This window comes from Hydractinia symbiolongicarpus, chromosome 5 (assembly GCF_029227915.1).
Source record: "Hydractinia symbiolongicarpus strain clone_291-10 chromosome 5, HSymV2.1, whole genome shotgun sequence".
NCBI classification, from domain to species: domain Eukaryota; kingdom Metazoa; phylum Cnidaria; class Hydrozoa; order Anthoathecata; family Hydractiniidae; genus Hydractinia; species Hydractinia symbiolongicarpus.
Window position 1 is genome coordinate 3,439,720 of NC_079879.1, and position 21,038 is coordinate 3,460,757.

The window sequence follows — 21,038 nt, forward strand, 5'->3', positions numbered from 1 at the left end:
GTGGGCTTTTCGATATCAGTAATATAGATTTGCTTCATCCTTTCTTAGAAGTTTACCAAGTATGCCATTAAAATCCCTACAAATTTGCTAAATGATCCTGTTAGGGTGGGTTGGACAGGACAGGCCTTGGACTACTGGAACATGCAGGCTAATTTTGCCACCCATTTCGCAACTACGGCATTAGGCATCTCTGCTAAACACCTAACGGGCTCCGTACCCCTTGTCAACTCCATATATAAATTTCACGTGTACTACCACATGTGTCGTATCCTGGCAAGGAAGAAGGTACCCATGCCCTATGATGATGGGTTTGAACAGTACAATAATCCCTACTCAACCTCTAGGTACGCACAACTGTGTAGGGAATACGGTGCAGATCCCAATATCCTGTACAAGTTCAAGGCCGTCATGTCGTCATTGACAAATCGTAGATATTGGCCGCAAGTTGACGGCGACTGGGCCAAGTTCATTATCCCCACAAGTCAGGGCTTGACGTCAGAAGGCCTAACAAAATTGAGTGAAAGTATCCGTGTTTGCGTGGTCTTGCTGCTGGGGTCGCAGGCAGGTGCTAGAGCATCCCTAATCGGATCTGGTGCCGACAACTACACAGCAAGGCAGATCCTATTGCAAAAATTTGAAGCCATGGTACAACGCCAAGAATATGTAGGCCATGACATCACGAAAATTCAGAAGGTCCTTTAATATGCCCGGACTCTTTTTGCCCTCATGCCAAGCGTGTACATGATGCCCTCTGATATGAACCTGAGGATAGGCAAGATTGTAGGGTATAACAACAACATTTTGAGCGCACCTGCCAACGTCAGCGTGGGGTCCAGGTTGAAGGTTATCAAACCATCCCCCAAGCATACCACAAAAGCATACTATCAAAAGCATACTACACCTTCCATGCATACCATGAAACCTATACCTCTTAAGCCTGCTACACCTATTACACCTCCCATACATACTCCCGATCATACCATACAGGCTATACCATTTATACCTCACAACCATGCTACACCTCCTATACATACCCCTGATCATACCCTACAGAGGAGACAACACAAGGATGTCAAAAAAGTGTTGATCACGACTGGGGTAGGTATCATCATCGCTTACATATGGCTAAAAAAATAGCTCCATTTCTTTCAAACATATAGCACAACAAAACCAGCAACGGCCGCAATGGCCATGTACAGATGTTTCGCTGCATACCCGACGATGGTTGCCGCTAATCTCAAAAAGAACGAGACCACGGTACCAATAATTCCTGGCAATGCAGCACCTGCCATACCTGCTAGGTATTTGAGGAAGTTTCCAAGCCTTTCAAGTTGCTTTTCTACAAACCCTTTTCCACCACCTCCTGCAGCACCTGCAGCGCCTGCTGCAGTAGACCCCCTGTGACGGAGAGTACAATGGTGGAAACTAGCAATCCAATAGCAGAGACTATACTCGCTATGGTCAGACCCTGCTCCCTAAACAAAACATTAAGCTTTTCAAGCAAAGGCATCTCATCCCCGGCGATTTTCATCAACTCAGCCTTGATATTTTTCAGATGCTTAATAATCTTAGAGGAGAGTAGACCGTGCCTATCCAGTACAACCCTCCTATCCTTTTTCAATTGATCAATATCCTTCTCAAGTTTAGCAATATCCCTCTCCCTTTGCCTCCCAGGCTTCTGCTTCTTGAGTACAGATTAGTCACATCCCCTCAACCATCAACCAGAATGAATACCTCTATGTGGATATCCCAAACATGTCCCAGAATGATGTCATCTTTCCTGGTAATCTCAGGCTCTTATTTGATCTGAAGCTGGCGGGAACCAATACGAAACGTACCCTAGTCAGCAACATCGGCAAAAGTCTGGTACGAAACCTACGTATTACCCTGAATGGCAACGAGGTACAGAATATTAGCGACTACAACATCCTGGCAGTGTACCGGGACTTGTGGCTGCCAAAATGTGATAGGGACAACAACCTCATCCTAGACGGCATCAACCCAAATGACGGAACGATCAGGGTCCTGCAAGTCAAGGCTAGTGATCACGTTGGGACGGATGAAGAAAAGGCCATTGCTGCCGTCTATGGCAACACCTTCTGTGTACCCTTGGGCAAGATGTTTGAGTTGACGAGAGATCTGCCGTTCTATCAATCGAGATTGTACGACAGGTTGCAATTCGTCCTGCATTTTTGCGCCTTACGGTGACGTGATCAAAGATGCCGGGACGGCACAACGGCTAAGGCGGCTGACACTGCCTATAAGATAACCAACATCAAGCTAGAGTTTGACATGATCACTCATGAAGGCCTAGCAAGTGCCATGATGTTTAAGTATTCAAAACTCACTTTACCTACGAGAGAAAACTCCGTAGCAAGGTAGTCACCATGAAAAAGGTCGACACGAGCTACAACCTACAAATTGACACTCCAGCGAAAAGCCTCAAGGGTTAGAGATTGTGCGTAGGTCAAAAAAGCCTAAGGCTGTAGGGGTCATCAAATGTCCAAAAACTACAAAATGTAATAAAGAGCATCGCAAGGCTCTAGAGGACAGGGATGGGGCCTTGGTCTTCCTCGGTGATGAAATTGAGGATAGGGACAACAATTTCGTAGCACTCGAGGATAGGGATGAACAACTTAGTGCTCTGAAACAAGACAACTCGGAACTACGGCATAGGCATGTTCCACACCGATATCAATATGATACCGTGTTATGTGTGGTTGATAAAAACGATCCTCACGAGCATGAAGAAAAGGCATACATAGGCACTATATGATCCGATGTCAGCGTAGGCAACTCGGTGCAAGAATAAGCACGTTAGGGGAGATGTACCCCGAGATGACCGTGAGAAAACCTGAATGCGACGATCCGAATGCTGTACACGCCTGGAGCCGATTCAGGGACAATACCCTTGTTTAAAAAATCCATTCTCAAGTTTAATCGCCCTAAGCCTTCTCCTATTTATAATATAATGGACTCTCTTGGTTTGAAATTGTTAACACGTTTAAGAGTTAGTATGAGTCACCTAAAGGACCATAGGCATCGGCATAACTTCGCTGATACGCTTGTTCCTTTATTTAATTGTGGATTTTCAGAATCAGAAACCACGTCTCACTTCCTCTTGCGCTGTAGTTTTTATGATAACCAAAAAAAACTCCTTCTTGATAATATTATAGAAATAATAGGTGATATTTCAAATTTTTCTGATGAAAACCTAGTGCGAGTACTTCTTTATGACCAAGAAAACACTAATATGGTCGAAAACGTATCTATACTGAATAACATAATTGTGTTTCTTAAATAGTCAGGAAGATTTGAGGGACCTCTTTTTTGAGTTAACAGTTCCTTTTCAAACCCTTCTCTTAAACTTTTTTCTTGCCCATTTCTTAAAGCGTTAAAATATATTGTATATTACTTATATTTTATTTTCGTTTATTTTGGTAGTTAGGTTTGTCTAACACCTATTTAAATGTCGTACTTTTAGTATTTTTTCATTTTTTTCTGTATCTGTATTATAATTTTTTTCTAAATCATTATATATATATAAAAAAAGGGACAATACCCTGGGCATTGAAAATTATTACCTAAATCACTTCAGGTTATCCGACGATGATATACGAGATCTATTTGAGGCAATGTTTGACATTGATATGTCGTAGGCAGGCGCTAATTTTTACTACTCTTGTGGGTAGTAAAAATTACCCCATCAAAGGCAGGGGTTTAAGCCCCTTCTCTATTGACCCTTTCAGCTGTATGTTAAAAGGTATCGAAAAACTATCAAAAGATGGAAGCCTATGTGCAAAGGAATCAATTTGTAATCAACTACAATATTCAGGTACCTGTGCTACATTGCTGTATCAAGGCAGGGTCAGTGACTGGAAATTTCCCAACCTGCCTGGACAATTTTAGGTATCGAGGTGAAGTATACTACGAAGGTTTTGAATACCCCACCGATGAAGAGCTTTTAGACAGGTTGGCATCAGGCAAAAAAGCATGGTACATTTGAAAGAAGCGGGATCGATGATGATCTCGAGGATGATATTGAACGTCTAGGGCTCTATATCGTTGCGGCTAAAGAGAACAACTATGGCGCATTCTGCTACCACGTCATCAATGATAGGAATTTGAAGCTATCGGATTTGGATGATATCGCAACAATAGGCGATATGCTCAACTTTCCAATACCAGATAGACGTCTAGTCGATATTGATTTGGAGAATGAGCTTAATGTTATCGAAGGTATCGTCTATGGGTACCCGTACTACACCCAACATCCTTTGGACTATGTAAGCGATTGGAATGAAGATTATGACGAGGATGACGAAATAGATCTGGGTGACCTAGGGGAACTCGTGAAAGCATTTTACCATTCCTTGATAACATCCGGCGGCACCTGAACATCTTCAAGAATCAGCATGAGTTCCTCTGAAACAAAGCTTCTTTCACGATCGTCGTATAAATAGTATAAACCACGACTACCTGCTACTATACGATCCTACCTGTAAGTATGTTTGCTTCAAAAGGCGTCAGTTGCGCGTCTTTTCGAGTCGCTATGTTCTTCCTCGGTGACGAATACATCATGCCCATTCTTCCCTCCTCCTCCCATTCCTGATCAGGGGCATCTCGGAGATGCCTCATTAGACCCTACTATTTCGGACCTGGTAGATAGGAACGATAGAGGCATTGTCATGTTTTTAACCTTTTCAATACCCAGAAACCGTCCCAGATCAGTCCTTTTGAACATAGGTTAATCCTGCCTATTGGATAGGGTCTCAATGGCTCCTGTGTTGAACATAACTTGCGACGACATCTTTCTAATATATCCAACGTAGGCCAGAGGATTTCACCGTGGTCACTCGAGAATCTTCCTAGTCCTAGGATGTTCCAACCTCACGTGCGTGCTTGGATTTTGGATTTCAGGTCAGCCTTGATATCATCCCAATGTGAAATCAAATTTGTCTCTTCGTCTGCCATTTTCATATCACTATTTCATGCGGGTACCACAAAAACAATGCTTTTTTCTGCCTCTTCAGATTCTTGGGTGATGCAGTATAAGACTGCGTTAAGAGCCACAGGCTGTGTTTGCGATGTCTACCCTCAAGTACGCTTTGTCAACGCTTATCGAGCCTTCCATCAGCTATGACGTCGTCCACGACAAACAACGTCTCCTCGCCTGCCAGCAATGAGGAGAGTTTTTGGATCCATTCAAAAAGCTCATTTCCGGGGTTTATCAGGAACACGTAATCATCCTTTCAAAGCGAGGCTCTTTTGAGATAACATCTATTCCAACGTATAGTAGGACAAAGTATCACTATATTGTGACGCCAAGAGGGTGTAAAGAAGTAGGTAATCTTCATCCTGTTGAAGCCTCCGAATATTCTTTTCAATCATAAGAGGGTCTACTTCGTAGTCAACGTCCTTGATGTCCTTGCATTTGGTGCGCCGCTTACCCTTCGCCTTGTCCAGTCAACTTATACAACTCTTTGTTCGACTATTGCCCCTAATCTTAAACTTATCGGGGGTTAAAACGTGCTTGCATCCTCTACAACGTTTGCTCTTCATTTACTATTCCGATATACGTCTTCTGTAATGCCTTGGAAACATCAGCAAGCGTTGGAGACCTCCCTGTTTCCTGGTACTTAAACGGTATCTTATGGTGAATATGAACAAACTTGTAGTGTTCCCAGGTCAATCCTTCGGAAAACTGGGCTTCAATATGGGCCCTACAGATAGCTATGACCTCGTGTAGAGGGTACGTGTGACAATTTTTTTTTATCGAGGCAGGAGATGCATGTCCTTGTTAGTTGACCGTTACGCTTCATCTTGAACTGGTTCAGGGTAAGAGATCTTGAGCATTGTGAACATGTCTTGCTCTCCTCCATGTTGATGTCTATACAACAAACAGAAACTTTAGGCGCTCATTTTGGTTTGGCGACTATACTTGCAGGTAACCACCCCTTTTTACAGCCATTTCACGACTCGCCCTACCTGCAGCGAAGTACGCCACCATCTTAAGAACGTCATTGGTATCCAGTTTGATAGATGGCCTCGTTATACCCCGGAATTTCTTACCTGCCATGGCATAGGCAAAGGTGAATGATAAATATACAATAGTTTCGTACAACATGTCCAAAATCCCCTTCTCTTTTGGGGTTACGTTTGCGTGAGGTGTTGCCATTTATTTAGTGTCAATTTTTGAAAAAATTCAATGCATCTTGAAGATGTCAATCTGGGGCTGGGTTTTGCCTTTTTGGTGCTCAGGATGAGTCGCCGGCTTGTCCTCACCTCTACCAAATCTGTACCATACCCCAACCCATATGGCAAGTACGGCTAAAGTACATGTATACATCCATTGACTTGCTACAACCTGCGGCAGGTTCTTGATCATCTGGTGAAGAACCTTTGCCCACGTTCTTCTGTAGGTTGGCCTTGTTCTTTCGGTTCCATTCAGCAAGTCTCTTTCCAGCAGCAACTCGACCCTCGTTCTTCTTAGTAATGACTCTCTCTTCTTGTTTTTGGTCTTCCCCATTCACTTTATGTTATAACACCCCCCGAGGTTCTTTCTTAGTCTCCGCCTCATTCTCCCTTTTCTTACCCATGTGTCTAGCCCTGTGTCCCGCTACCAAGATAGGCGCCAAACACCTCCCAATGGTGCAGTACAAAAGGATCCTGAGAACTTTCATGGAGTCTCGGATAATAGGGTCTTCTTCGATATCTCGACGTAATTCATCTACATTGTCGATGTCGACGAAATTCCCAATCAAATTTGTATACAGGCTAATCACGTGAGTAGTCAACGCCTTGGCCGTCTTTTCCCCCTTTTTTTGGAGCTTACGTTGTACATACTCGGTATGTACCTTGTCTATAGCCTCTTCTGGGGCCTTGTTGACAAACCCTTCTGTGCATTTTTTCGGCAAAAGGTGACCCTTGCCCTTATGTCGGGCCTCCTTCAATGTTTGGCGTTTATCGATGGGTTTCTCTACATGCTCATAAGTTTCTGCAGAGGTGGCTTCATCGAATGCAATATCAGACATCTTTATTAATAGTCGTTTATAACGAAAAAGTACATAAGCGATCAGGACGTAGGATAGAAATATAGGTATATACAGACACACCTCCATTTTATTCCCTTAAAGACACCAGGAGGTAATGGCCATGGGCAAGTGTTGTAACTTGATCGGGTTGCACGATACGTTTATCATCCTCCCTGTTGTGTGCTAACTTGTTTACCTTTTGGGTATATAACTGATGGCGCTTGTTTTGAATAAACACTTGACTTCTGTAAATATCAACGACACCTTCCAGACATCTTCGGTAATCGTCAAAAGTGATGGATTTTTCGTAACGCGTCTTTTAACGCCCTTGCCTTTGCAATCACCGCAATCTTTTGTAAGGCTCTCATAGAAATATAGCTTGGCCCTCAGGGTGATGAACTCGTTCATTATTTTCCCTGCAAGCTCGTCTTTCATGAGGCCTACGACCTTCTTATTTTTCCCTATGGGAAGAGGTCTTTTATCATCTGGATTATAGGCACTTGTGTCGAAGCGTGTCTCGACATCGTCCTTGATATCCCTGTAAAAGTCTTCCGTTCGTATATGGTACACAAAGCTGTCTGTGTCCATGTAGCAGAGCTGTAATTTGCTACCATATTTGGGCTGCATATAGTCATAATGGAACTCGTGCATCACCATTTTTGACATATCCAATATAGCCTGTCCTATATACACAGGCTTGTTCATCTTCACCTTTGTTTTATCCTTCTCAACACCTACGTGGTGCTTACTAAACCGGTCTCCACCCTTGAAATTTGGCTTCATGATGAGTTTCATATACTTGTTCTCGTTGGTGACCAGCTGGATGCTGCAGTGATTCCTCATGTCCTCCATCGTCTTGCCAAATACGCTTAAATTCATCAGCTTGTAGAATTACTTTTGAAACTCGTTGCTGGCAGCCGTTCTCAGCCTAGTGTTGGGATCTATATACCCTTTAAGCCAGGGTTTCTGGTTGAACTGGATGACCCTGCGCACTCTCTTAAATTTAGGCCTATGCTTTATATCCTCGTGAAGGGCTCTTATATGTACTACGTACTTTCGCTTGTTCTCCAAATTTAGTACCAATTTCTCGACCTTGTGGACCATAGTGCGCTCGGGTAGGAACGCAACTCATTATGTTTGACATGCAACTTCTCGGGGTATCCAACATCTACCTCTAGGATATACCCATGCTTTTTGTCCATAACGATCTTCTCGATCCACTTTTCTGTAAATGCCTCGACGTTCGATACCCATTAGAAACCGTCCATTGGCAGGTCTTGACGCATCGCCCACCCGTATAGGTTGTTGCTATCGAGGTACTGCAGGTAGGAGGGTTTAACCTCTGCATCGTACTGGTCTCCCATGTACTTGTTATTCGCCTTGGCATACCGGTGTACAGCCTGGGTTATACCTCCTCGGATACCCTTCTCGAACATCAGGAGTATGTAGGGATCCGTAAGGAGCTTTAGCCTGATTCCGGTTTACTTGAGTGCTGCTTTCCAGGCCAAGCCAGGTGCACTGTAAAAGTGGGCAGGATCAAGTTTGTAGTTTGTAAAACAGATGTCCCGAAACGTTTCAGAAACGTCGGCTTTTAGCAGGACGTCCGTAGCGAGGTACACATCGTGGTAGTCGCCCATGGTGACTACATCACCTTCTGGAGTAATGACATTCTATACCTTTTTTGAATAGTCATATTTCTCATCACTGAACCCACTCATATTCAACTTGCTGTAGAACGCCTCCTTTGGAGGTAGCTCCAACTCTTCGAATCACTGCCATCCATCCATATACTCGTAAGGATACACGCCTTTTTGAAGCATCAGCTTGAAGGTATCATCCTTGTCGATGAACTTTGCCATGAATAGTATGTTTGCCCTTAGTTTCTGTTGGTTCAATTGCTTCGTGCTATTTGAGTCGCAATTTTTACACCAAAACTTTGCCATTGATTCGGTGTCTATGCTTTAGGACTCCAGACAGGTATCTGCACAGTGGTGGCATTTCATACCTGCGGCGTTTGTTTCAACGAGGTTGCTTGCAAATTTGTACAGGCTTAAGGGTATGAGTCGCCAGCTGTCGATAAACCTAATCTCTATAGTCTTATACGTCTCACCACCACCATATCCCATGCCTGCGAGGGGTACTTTGATTTCACCGTTGAAACTGATATACTTCTCAGTATTCTCGGCGATGCATCCAATGTCCTGGGTGTCGTACTTCTCGCCTAGTTCCCGGATAAACAGGTGTGCGTCGTAGCTGCTGAGAATATGGAAGATGACCGGGATATGGCTAGGTATTTTGTATGATAGGTTGGAGACCGCGTGCGCCGCACCCCTATACAGTCCGGTTTAGTGGCAATGGTCTCGAACTTTACGGCTATACTCGCAGTCGTCAAACGGCTTCATGCAGATATGGCATTTAGATGCCTCGTCATGTTCACTTTTTAGGACCTCCGTTAGAGGCAGCATGGGCTGCTGTGGGTAGGTATTGTAGAGACGTTTCACCTCGTCCTCCAGGTGGTCCACAAATCGTGTCACGCAGTCCTCGCTCCTGTATACCGTTAGTGGTTCCTGTACATCCCCATAGGCGAATTTGGAGTATGTGCACTATCCAGACGGTACATGCTTACTCAGCGTTTTGGTCTTCTTACCCCTTGTATCCTCCACTGGTATCAATAAGCTTTCGAAATCCGCATATATGGCAAAGAGTACTTTGAATTGCTGTTGGCCATCCCTTTAGTATAGCCATTTTCAGCTTCTGTTGGCATCGTGATTTTAACAGCCTCGTGGTCCTTGCAGTAGCCATGGTGTTTATCCCCTGTATCAACCGTGTTGAACCCCTGTAGGCAGTTCAGGCAGAAGTGCATTGTATTCCTATTCTTCAAAGTCTCCTTGCCTGGGAGCCTCAATAGACTTTTGACGGCTGTGTAGTGACTCTTCTTGTCATCTGTAAGAAGCAATAGATTCACCTGCTTCTTACGTCCGTTGTGCACCGATCGCCTCAGGATGTTAATCTTCTTCTCCGTTATATATAGGACGTTTACTGCAATTCCCGGGTTATTCTCTTAGAATTTATATATGCTTTTGATACTTTTAGGGAACTCTATACCCTCCCAATTGTAGAGGTTTACGTAGGGTCTCAGCTTAGTGATTTTTCGGGGATCTTTTTTAATCTCTGTATGATGTAAGGATATTATAACAGCCCACCTGAAACAGTCCTCATCTTCATTTTTTGTGTTAATAGCAGCCTTTTTCAAAGCTATCGATTTAGGTAGATCTATGTGCGAGGACACTCTCGTTAAGCACAGTTTATGAAAGTTTGCGTCAAGGTATAGGATTCGACTAATCGTGAATCCGCTTTGGGGCAGTGCCGGATGTTCCACATGTGTTTTGATTTGAGCAAACATCCTATCCAGCACCTCGTCGACATCGCTACCCTGGAATACTGAGGCGATATTACTATTGAAGGCCTTCTTCAACTCAATGTACTCATCGTTAGCCTCCCCCGGGTTTGTTTTCTTCTTCCACATAATCCATAGGGACAGCTGTATCTTTGCCGACCCCATATTTTCTACCTGGTACTCAACCAATGTTTTGACGTTAATTCGCACCATCCCCAAATACCCATCTACGTCGGCTCCCCTTATGCCCGGAATGCAGACACTTCGGAATGTCCTACGGAGACCATGCTTATGCTCCTGGGGCGTAAAATCTTGCCACGGATGATCATATAGTTTTTGGATATCTGTAAAATAGTCTTCCTCAGCCTCTTTTTCTACCTCGTCATGAAGCGTAGGTTTCGCGCTGGCTGCCCCGTTATAGAGATCCATCACCCTACGTTTAAAGGATGTATAGCTCCCTTTGACCCTCTCCTTTATAGGTTTGGTGACAGCATCAACTAGCCTTGACTTGGGTTATCCCTTTGTCATGTTTACGTTTGTAAAATTCTGGTATTTTCGCAATATTTGAAATTCAAATATTTAACCCGCGTCCAGGGCCCCAGGGCTCACTTTTTCTGGATGTCAGGAAAGTGGTCTGGATTTTATAAAATTAAAAAATCGGTCTTCTCCACAGGACCTAAAACAAAAACATCACTGACTGAGAACAAAACACACGTTGATTTGTTTTTCAATATGGCAGCCAGCGATTGGGAAGAAATTAAAAGACTTGCAGCTGATTTCCAACGTGCACAACTGAGTTCTACCTCTCATAAACTTTCCGAAAGAAATTGCATTGAAATCGTAAACAAATTAGTTGCGTTAGGATTAGTTGAAGTTATCTATACCACAGATGGCAAAGAATATCTTACGCCGAAACAGGTTGAAAGAGAAATAAGAGATGAGCTTATTGTTCATGGAGGTATTATGAGATGTTTTATTCTTATAATATTCTTTCGATCTCAAGATCGATATATGTACATATTTAACATGGCTAGCCTCACCAATATCGGGAGATATACCCTGTATATTATTTTAAGGAGGAATAACTATTAGGACGAGGGCGCCGATAAGCCGCATACGTCGTAAAAAGTGCGGACGTTGCAATAGAAACAAGACAAGGTAAAATTAAAGGTACAGAAGAGTATAAGTATTTAGGAAACTAGATTGGAAAAGAAGAAAGTGGAAAAGGAAATAGGTGAATTAGTGAAGTGTATAAAATAGAAAAAGAAGAGCTAGTAGGAAGCCTATCAACAGAAACTAGGCTGGTTTTGTTTAAACGGTTGTTAGTACCTTAACATACAATGGAGAATGTTGGACAGTAATATTAGAGCAGCAGATGGTAAGGCTGGAAAGGGTACAAGGTAAAATAGTGAAAAGATTAGTGAATCTACCTGAAACTACAGCTTACTTGGGATTGATGAAAGAACTTGGAATATAGACATAGAAAAAATGATTTGCTACCAGAGACTGATGTTGTGCCAAAACATGATGCCATCACTGATGTTTGATGTTTTGTTTTTTGCCAAGTTTATCCTCATCTGATGATCAGATGAAGATAAACTTGGCAAGTGGGGGATAATAGATCAGTTAAGAAATGGACAAAATGGTTGGTACAAAGAAACAAAAAAGATTGCAAGAAAGATGGGAGTGGAAAAGATGACAAAAACAGAGTGGAAAAAGAAAGTAAAGGGATGACTTGAAAAGAAACTAGAAGAGGAAAATGAGACCCCAAAGTGGACAAAAGTTCAAAAGAAAAAAGTACATAAGTAAAGCAAGAATAAAACAAGCAAGTCATACGATAAAAAGAAGATTGGAAATGATGGACATTGTACAACATGAAAAGAAATAAGACTTGTGGAGAAAAAGAATGTACAGAGCTTATAATCGAGTGTGAAATAATAAACTTGTTGGGGAAAAGAGATGTAGCAAAAGAATGGTCAAAGGAGACAAACAACCTTGGGAGAATGAGAGAAGCAAATAAATGGATTCAAAAGTACATTGAAAAAAGAGACAGAAGGAAAATGGAGCAGAAAGAATAGAAAAAAGAAAGAAAAGAAAAAAGGAAGAAAAAGAAAAAAATTAAAAGAAGAAATGAAAAGAGAAAAAAGAAGAACCTTGCATCTAGTCGACAACAAAGAAATCAATATATTGTATTAATATATAGTTTTATCTTTTTTGACTAGGAGCTTGAAACGGCAAAGTGGGTGCTTAAAGATTCAAAGATTATTAAAAAATCTTGTTCACATATTTCAAATTTTTAATTCCACCTTCCTTATTTTGACATTAAAAAGAACCTTCAACTTTTGAAAAATTAATTATTAAATAGTTCCATACTTTTTGCATACCAATGTGAGTTTTTTAGCACATTTTTTCTAGTCCAAAAAAAAATCGCTAAAATACTTTTTCTCATAAGTTAGTTTTGTATCGGATTGGCTTGGAATTTTTTTGATAACCTTTGTTTTGTAGAATTATGGTACAATAAATGCAAAGGTTTCTCTGATTTTTTTTGAAAAATAGAGCAAAGTGACAGGGATCCAAATGGCAATTTAACCATAAGCTTTAGTGTACATCCTATGTGAATATAAGAACTAAAGAAGAAATCACTTATTCTCTTAGCAATTTGCCCTACACTTTCTTTTCCTGTTTAATCTAAAAAGAGAAACTTTTTTTATAGGCCGTATCAATCTGGTTGATTTGCAGCAGGTTTGTGGACTTAAATTCTATTCTTTATTCCTCTCAGAAATTAAAAGTCAGGCTGTGTGTGTTCAATAGGATGCACTTTAATTTGTTTAGATTTTAAACATAGATTTATCTCACATTGAGAGCAAAGTGAATGAGATTGTTCGAGGAGATCGTCATTTTAGTTTGGTTCAAGGGCAGTTACTAGATCGGTAGGTTTATGGTTATTGTTTACTCCTCCCTAATGATTTTCATGGACAGGAAAGTAGCAATATTTTTGGAATTGTTTAAAATTTTGTAATTTTTTATTTGTTATTAAATTTTGTGGTACTAACTATTGTTATTATTTCTTTATTTTTCTATGTGAGTTTGAATAAAAAAATCAGAAGATATGCATTTTTTGTCTCAATCTTTTCACTCTAGGATATTTTGCAATTACTAAGATCTTGATTATAGTTTGGTAATATATCAAGGACTAATTTATTGATTGTGAATGAATGTTTTTATGAGATTTAAGTTTGCATATAAAAAGTTCATGGGATTTACCCTGAAAACTCAGAATAGGAGTGAAGGTAGGTTGGGAATATAAGTGGATTACCTGCACTAGAAATTAAAATTTAATTTTATTTGTCTTTAATCTTTAGTGATTATCTGGATCGAACAGCTGAAGAAATAAATGAAGCTCTTCAAGAAGCAGGCCAAGTTGCTATTGCTGATCTAGCAAAGACCTTCAACCTACCAATTGAATTTTTGTTGTCTGTATGTATATATACTATACTAAAATTATTAAAAATATGAGATATATTATATTTTATAGATGTATTTATATATATTAGTAGTGCATGTTTTAAATTTAGCAGTTATTCTTATCATTTTATTTGAAAATGTGATCATGTAGAAAATCAATGAATATTGGGCATACTTGCTTATTGTGTCTTGGTGATTGTTAGGTTCCTTGGAAAATTTGAAGGATTATAGTTGAGTCCTAAAAACTTTTTAGCAAACGAAAAATATATATATTCTTTCATAAAGTCTTGCATTTTAAACTTAATTTTTCTGTGTTGACCCTTTTTTCCTTGTGTCAATATTTATATTGCATTTTTTATACATTTATTTTTATGCGCAGCTTATTGAAACAAGACTTGGCACACAAATTCATGGTCAACTAGATCCAATCAATCGTGATGTATTATTTACTGCAGCATTCATTGCTCGAAACATAGCCAGAATTAGAGGAATATTCAGTGCTATCACAAAGTAAGAAATTTGATCATGTACTAATATATTTCAACTCTGTTTTTAGTATTTGCAATTTGAAAAAGTGTTGTCGAAATCGATGACTGAAATGAATCTACTTTTTTGTTTCTTATATACATTTCATTTTTATTTGATTAACTTGCTGAATTTGTTAATTTCACTGGCCACCCATTTTTTTATTTTTGCTTGCATGTTTTATTTTCCTCATGTGGATTTCTTTTCTTTTCTTTATCATGGATGTTCTCAAACACACCTGTTTATTTATTTAGTGTGTATATATTTTAGACCTACTCAAGTCATTCAACTTGTAGCACAGTATGGGTTGCCAGAGAAACTATTTTTCAGTATGTATGGCTGAGCTTGTGGCCAATAGCACAAATTTTATCTTCTATTTAAATATTATGAAGTATAAGCAGGCAAGGGTAATAATGAAAAAGTTATAATAATAAACAAATTTCAATTAGAATATTGTTTATTATCAGTTTTTTTTTGATCAACAAAAAACTTATCCTGACTTAAAACTTATGTTGCTTAATTTTTAAAATCTTGTTGGAGAAAACTGCAAAAAAATTGACTTTGAATAGTTGAAAATTTTCTCCTGCCTAGTTCACCGAATTTATGTCCCACTAAAAATGATTGTGTATAAATGCCAAGAAAATGAACTCCATTTTTCTGTGTTTCATTTTTAGATGTTCTGCAGACGTTAGTAGAAAGTCAGCGACTTTCAGGAGCTGTTCAAGGACGTCAAGAGAAAGCTATCTATGTGCCTGACATCTATTCTGAAACACAAACCAATTATATTGATTCCTTCTTTAAACAAAATGGATATATAGGTAAAAGATATTTTTAATTTTTTAGGAATATAATAATATAGGAAATACAAGAAAATAAAAAAGGAAAGAATATATATTTCCTTTTTTATTTTCTTGTATTTCTTTTTACTTACACACATAGTTGACTTGTTACATTATTTCCATTCAACTTCATTTAGAGTACCAGTCATTAACAAAACTCGGGATAGCTGACGGACCACAATTTATAAAAAAAAGATTTGGCAGTAAAAAAGACTGCATGTACCTTTCAACATGTTGCATCAGTCCATTGATCGTTGATCAAGTAGATGCGGCTATTGATGAAGCACTGACTAATAACTCCTGGGTGGATGTTAGGGTATGTTTTTTTTTTAATTTACGCCATGATGTAATTAGTAGGTATCTAGTAGGCTGACTGTGAGCAAGTTAGAGCAGCGAGGTAGGCTGACTGTCAGCAAGTTAATAATTTAAGGAACTAATATGGGGTTTGGTGTGGGGAGGTGTGTAAGTAAATCTGTATTAGGAATTTTAATTTGAGAAAAACGTATATTTTCGTAGCCTCTGGTTCCCTCTCCGTTTACAAATGAAGATGTCAACCTCCTTCTGCACTATTGCATGAAGAGCCCAACACGTGCACTCCACAGCGTTTTCTGTCAGCGAATTGTTGCAAGCAGCCAGTTCATTGCAAAATGTAAATCTATCTTTGACCCCCTGATGAAGAATAAAGCTACTAAGGTAATGTTGAATGTAATTTGATGTTGTTTTGTTTTGCAAATCAATACCCAAAATTGTTTATCACTGATTTTATTTCTCTTTCAGGATATAAAAATGTCCCCAGCCTTGTTTGCTGAGTTAACAAGGAAGGAAAAAACAGAGTTAACTGAGTCTGCCACGGGTGAAGGTAAGCAAGTTAAACGGGAAGAACGTCAGAAAAAAGCCGTTGCTGGTGGAGGGCAAAAAGGGGGTGCTGGCAGGGGTGGTCGAGAGTCTGGTACCAAAAAGACTAAAAATAAATATCGAGATCGAATGAAAGGTAATTTGGATGATGAGCTAGATGATAAACAAGTTGCGAAGAAATCTGGAAAGCAACAAGAGCTTAAATTTTTAAGCGAGGAAGAGGTATATTTTTTATTGTTATTATATTATACTATATATATTATATTATACCAGGGTGTGCTTTCATAAAGTCAAATTTCCAATGACATATTTTTGGCTTCGGAACCGTTTGGATTGAAACGGAACGGATGTTTTTAACTTCAATTTCCACTATTACATTAGACAACGGAAATCAAATCTTCCACTAATGTGATTCGTTATTTTTTTCTAATTCTATATTTCCAAAATCATTGGAAAAGCTTCAATTCAACTTTCACTCAGAACAGAACGAAACGGAAAGGGTCTGAAAATTTTCGTGTCACGTGTTTATTAAATTTTTTTCCTATCAGTTGCGAAGCAAACTGGTTAGAATTTGGGTTAAAGCCGGCCATCCTGGAAAACCTCTGAAAAGTCATTAAATTTAGACTTCAATAATGTTGTTATCATTGTCTTTCCTAGTTCTTGCTGTTTTATTTTTTTAGATAAAAAATGTACAGCCGAAATAATAAAATATATTCTACCTGGGTGTAATAAAATTGTAGAAAGAAGAGTAGATTTTTCTTTGAGCTAAGATTTTGTTGCCATGGTTATTACTTGCACCGAACATAAAAGTTTTTCGAATACAGTTTAGTTCCTTACAGACCAAACATAATAGCGATTTTTTACACTATCTGAAATATCTGAAAATAAATAATTTTTTCTCGTCGTTTGGAAAGGAAGCGTTAAAAAACAGGCTCGTTATTATCAACCAATAAAAACACTGTTAAAATTCGTATTCAATTATTCAAACGTTTAACGTATTTTTGTTTTTCATTTTGTACACAGATTCATGATGTTTTAATCGAGCACATGAAAGATTGTGATGACGAAGAGTTTTTGATGGAAGTTGCTTCTGTCATTGTAAGGTATACACTAGTTTCGCAATTGTTTGGAGTGTGTTTCCGGTATACTTAAACTTATCATTTCAAAAACACGACCATTTGTAATGAAAGTGCTAATGCCACTCAAGTTAAAATAAAAAATGAAATCGTACTTTTAAACACTTTGTCTTCAAGGAACTACACAGACTTTTTGTTTTTTATTTAGACCGTTGACACGAGATTATCAGGAAGTTGCAAAATCTATATTTATGACGTCATCGGGGACTTCTGTTGCCTCGAAACGTAAATCCCATCAAGATTATCAAGAGAAAATCACTGGCCTCATGCACAATATTAAATTATTTGAGAAAGGGCTGAATCTTTTTGAGGGTGAATAACCGGCCTTTTGACGTGCCCAATATTTAATTTTTTTTCTCCTTATAAAAAACCAGCCAATCATTTGTGGAGCTAAAATATATAATTTTTGCGTATTTTCAAGTTGTAAAGTCGCGTGAAAATTAAGCTCAGAAAAAACTCAAAATGTTTCTTTCTAGATGAAACGCGTGCGTTGCTAAGTAAACATCTTCTGAGGACTGTGGCATCAGATGTTGTAAATATCGTTTTCGAAATGGTTGCAAATGAGAACTTGATGTCACTTGCAGAAAATGAAATGTTTACTGCTGAGGTATGTTACCTTATTATTTGACATTGATGATTTCGTGTCAATTATTTTTTGACATGCCGTCAATATGGATTTTTTATTTCGCCAAATCAATCCTTTAGTGTTTGACGATAATCCTGTGATCAATTTTCTTAATATATAGTGTACTAGCTAAGCTGTTAAAACAACTTCGTCAACATTTCTCCTTTCTAATCTAAATCTTGCTGCATACATGAACTTGGAACAACTTTCATTGGGGAGTAATATGATCAATCTTTTAATTCCGCCAGGTATCTGGAGTAAAGTAACTCTAAGTCCACATATATACGTCTTGAAACAACAAATGCTAACTATCTGTAATTCCACGTATTATTATTGAACGACTATTTAAAAAAGTTGAAAATATCTGGAAAATATTTAGGCTTTGCTTTTACCCCCCTATATCCCCCGTTGATGTCACATGAGTTCTCGTCCAAATAGCGGGATAAAAATTAAACAAAAAAGAAATAATTTGGGGTCGCAAATATCGTTAATCCAATGTAATTCATCATAGATGACACAGAAATTAACAGAACTTCTTGTTTAATTAAAACGCCACCATGAAAGTTTGTTGTTCGTTTTGCTATTTAGCGTTGCTCACATCTGTATATGGGTGATTTTTTTTTGTAAAATTCGCGAGTAACTCGTAAATTATATATCCATACTATAACGTGATCACTAAATCTTGTATCTTTCAGACACGCTTAAAGCTGTTGAGCAAACTTCCTGAACAATGGAAGTCAGCATTGACCAAGTTGAACTCTTCTCTTGGAAAGGTGATTATTATTATTAGAACCAAGGTTGTGAAATACTGTGCGTGGAAGCTCTGTCTTTTATGTTGTTCAGATTGTAGAAGAACTGTCTACCGGTAACTTGTAAAATATTAAAGAAAACGTGACAAGTTTATTTCTTAAAGAAAACGCGACGAGTTTATTTCTTAAAGAAAACGCGACGAGTTTATTTCTTAAATAAAACGCGACGAGTTTATTTCTTAAAGAAAACGCGACGAGTTTATTTCTTAAAGAAGACGGTTGAGGTATATAATCTATGAATTGACCTCTCTTTTGTAGGATTGTGAAGACTTCTACACTCAATTTGATCGTGTCGCTGGCGCAGACTATTGCGATATTTTGATCAGGAAGATCGACAAGAAAAAAGAACGGTGTGTGTTATATATTCTACGATGTAAAAAAACAATTTTAAGGTTTGGATAGTTGTTGTGGTGGCCCAACGACATTGAAATAATTTCATCTCGCATTATTTGAACGCCTTCAAAACCAACAGTCACGCATGAAATGAGCACATGCAATGAATCGGCAGAAACCGACAAATGTACTATCACGTCTCCACATATTTTTATATATGTGACGTTAGCATCAAAACAACAGCTTATTACAATTAAAAGGGTTGTTTATTTACAAAAAGTTTTATTTACAAAAGATATCATTACAGCGTTTTGAAGGCGTGTGTGTCTGTGTGTAACAACTCAGCTGCAATCTCGCGCTCTGATCTCATGACTTTTTTATTTTTGAGTTGACATGTAATAGGGTTGCCTAGGGCGCTAAAATGGAAGGTTTTAAGGAAAAGGTTCTACATAAATATACATTTTTCATTTGTTCGGCTGAAAAGTTATAAAAAAATATATTATAGCTTGTTATATGTTTAACTAAGCAAAAACTCTTCGGGAAGAGATTGGACAGTATATTGCTTTTTGCACCCAAGGCTGTAAAACAATACGGTTTTCATTTGTTCTGCATTAATAAGAAAATAGCTAACTAAAAATCAAGCCACTGTAAAAAAACAACATAAATCTCTTACTACGCGATTTGGTTTTCTGTAGATTGTGCATCAAGTTTATTTTCCTTATTTTTAGACAACTTCTTTTCAATCATCGTCAAGCGTTAATAGAGGAGTTGAATCGAGAAACTGAACCTGCCATGGCTCTACACTTAGCTTGCATTATCCTATTTCAATATCATACAAATACTTTGCTTCACGCGCCTGGAAGATGTGTTCCACAAATTATCACGTATTTACAAAATAACGTATCTGTAAACGATTTCAAGAAGTTGAGCGACTATCAAAATTTGGTGATACAACAACTGTCGAAAAAACGAACTAAATCCGAAACAGGGGAAGTGGTACCGAACGAAAATGAAACTGATTCAGCGGTAACATCAACAGCAGTATTACTAGCAGAAGGACTAGCGGGAATAAAATTAGTTGTAAAAAATATGAAAAAATCGAATATAGAAGAATAAAAAGTTAAAATTAAATTCTATGGATTTATTTTTCCTCATATGAAATGTCCTTCAAAAGTTTCTTTTTTTAGAAAAAGACAACTTATCCAGTTTTTAAACTAAGCGGAAAATTAATAATTGTTTTCGCAGAGCTTGTCAACTTTTAAGTTATATTTAAATCTCGATATGGAATTTTAAAATGATTGATATGATATAATTAACTAGCGCGTGTTATAATAGCTTCATAGCGTGTTATTGTACGGAATATTATATTTCACAATGCGTTTTGTGAGCAGTCGAGATGACCTCAGAATGGAGTGGGCGCAAATATGAACTCGTTAGCAATGTTAATAAGTCCACGATGCCGTGTAATGTTGCTGTGACAAAAGACATGAGACAGAATGACGAAAATAGCTGATGCACGAAACACGGAAATTTGTCATTATTAGTAGAAGTTTAAAAAAAGCCGAATAAACCGTAAGTAACCGGTCACAATTCGGCAAGTAATCGTAATTTCAGATGCACTCAGCTAAACAATTTTAGGTTATGACGTCAGGCACGTCAAAAAAATTAACAATAAGCGTTATTCAAAATTTTTTTTGATTTATATATAGTTGCAGTAAAACAAGTGTATTTCAAACGGCTCCTTAATCCTATTTTCTGGGCCGGGCTATCGGGCTCAATGTTGAGAAAGACTGATTTGCCCACCACCCCTTTGCAATTGTTACGGAACAGTTGATGTTCATTTGGACCTACCAGTTAAGAAACTGCACAAAAAGGACGAATACTTGTAATTTTATTCCTGTTTGTTTGAGGATGTACACGACTTTGATAAACAGGAATCGTTGGGCATACAAAATACATAACTACGTCGGATTATATTTGATATTTTTTGCATTTTTTTTTATATTTTATTTGTATTTTA

General features: G+C 38.5%; 1 protein-coding gene across 2 annotated transcripts; it reads left to right on the forward strand.

Moving 5' to 3' along the window:
* Positions 1 to 11,034: 11,034 nt before the first annotated feature.
* LOC130644227 (E3 UFM1-protein ligase 1 homolog) lies at positions 11,035 to 20,149 on the forward strand. 2 transcript variants are annotated; one of them, XM_057449747.1, is made up of 16 exons: positions 11,035 to 11,389; positions 13,145 to 13,173; positions 13,264 to 13,361; positions 13,794 to 13,908; positions 14,276 to 14,406; positions 14,692 to 14,750; positions 15,096 to 15,239; positions 15,398 to 15,576; positions 15,777 to 15,953; positions 16,038 to 16,337; positions 17,139 to 17,218; positions 17,400 to 17,563; positions 17,728 to 17,858; positions 18,572 to 18,649; positions 18,944 to 19,035; positions 19,747 to 20,149. In XM_057449747.1, exons 1-16 carry the CDS (start codon positions 11,050 to 11,052, stop codon positions 20,132 to 20,134), a joined length of 2,505 nt encoding a protein of 834 aa, XP_057305730.1. In that variant the 5' UTR covers positions 11,035 to 11,049; the 3' UTR covers positions 20,135 to 20,149. The 2 variants fall into 2 exon arrangements, with proteins under 2 accessions (XP_057305730.1, XP_057305731.1); XM_057449748.1 differs by having other exon boundaries at positions 17,400 to 17,476.
* The last annotated feature ends 889 nt before the right edge of the window (positions 20,150 to 21,038 follow it).

What these genes read in the sequence shown, in the direction of transcription:
- LOC130644227 (XM_057449747.1), top strand. Translation starts at nt 11,050, where the DNA reads ATGTCAGGAAAGTGGTCTGGATTTTATAAAATTAAAAAATCGGTCTTC. An exon ending in GTTGCTTCTGTCATTGTAAG is followed by an intron (nt 17,219 to 17,399) that starts GTATACACTAGT and finishes TTTTTTATTTAG; the next exon opens with ACCGTTGACACGAGATTATC. An exon ending in AGGGCTGAATCTTTTTGAGG is followed by an intron (nt 17,564 to 17,727) that starts GTGAATAACCGG and finishes GTTTCTTTCTAG; the next exon opens with ATGAAACGCGTGCGTTGCTA.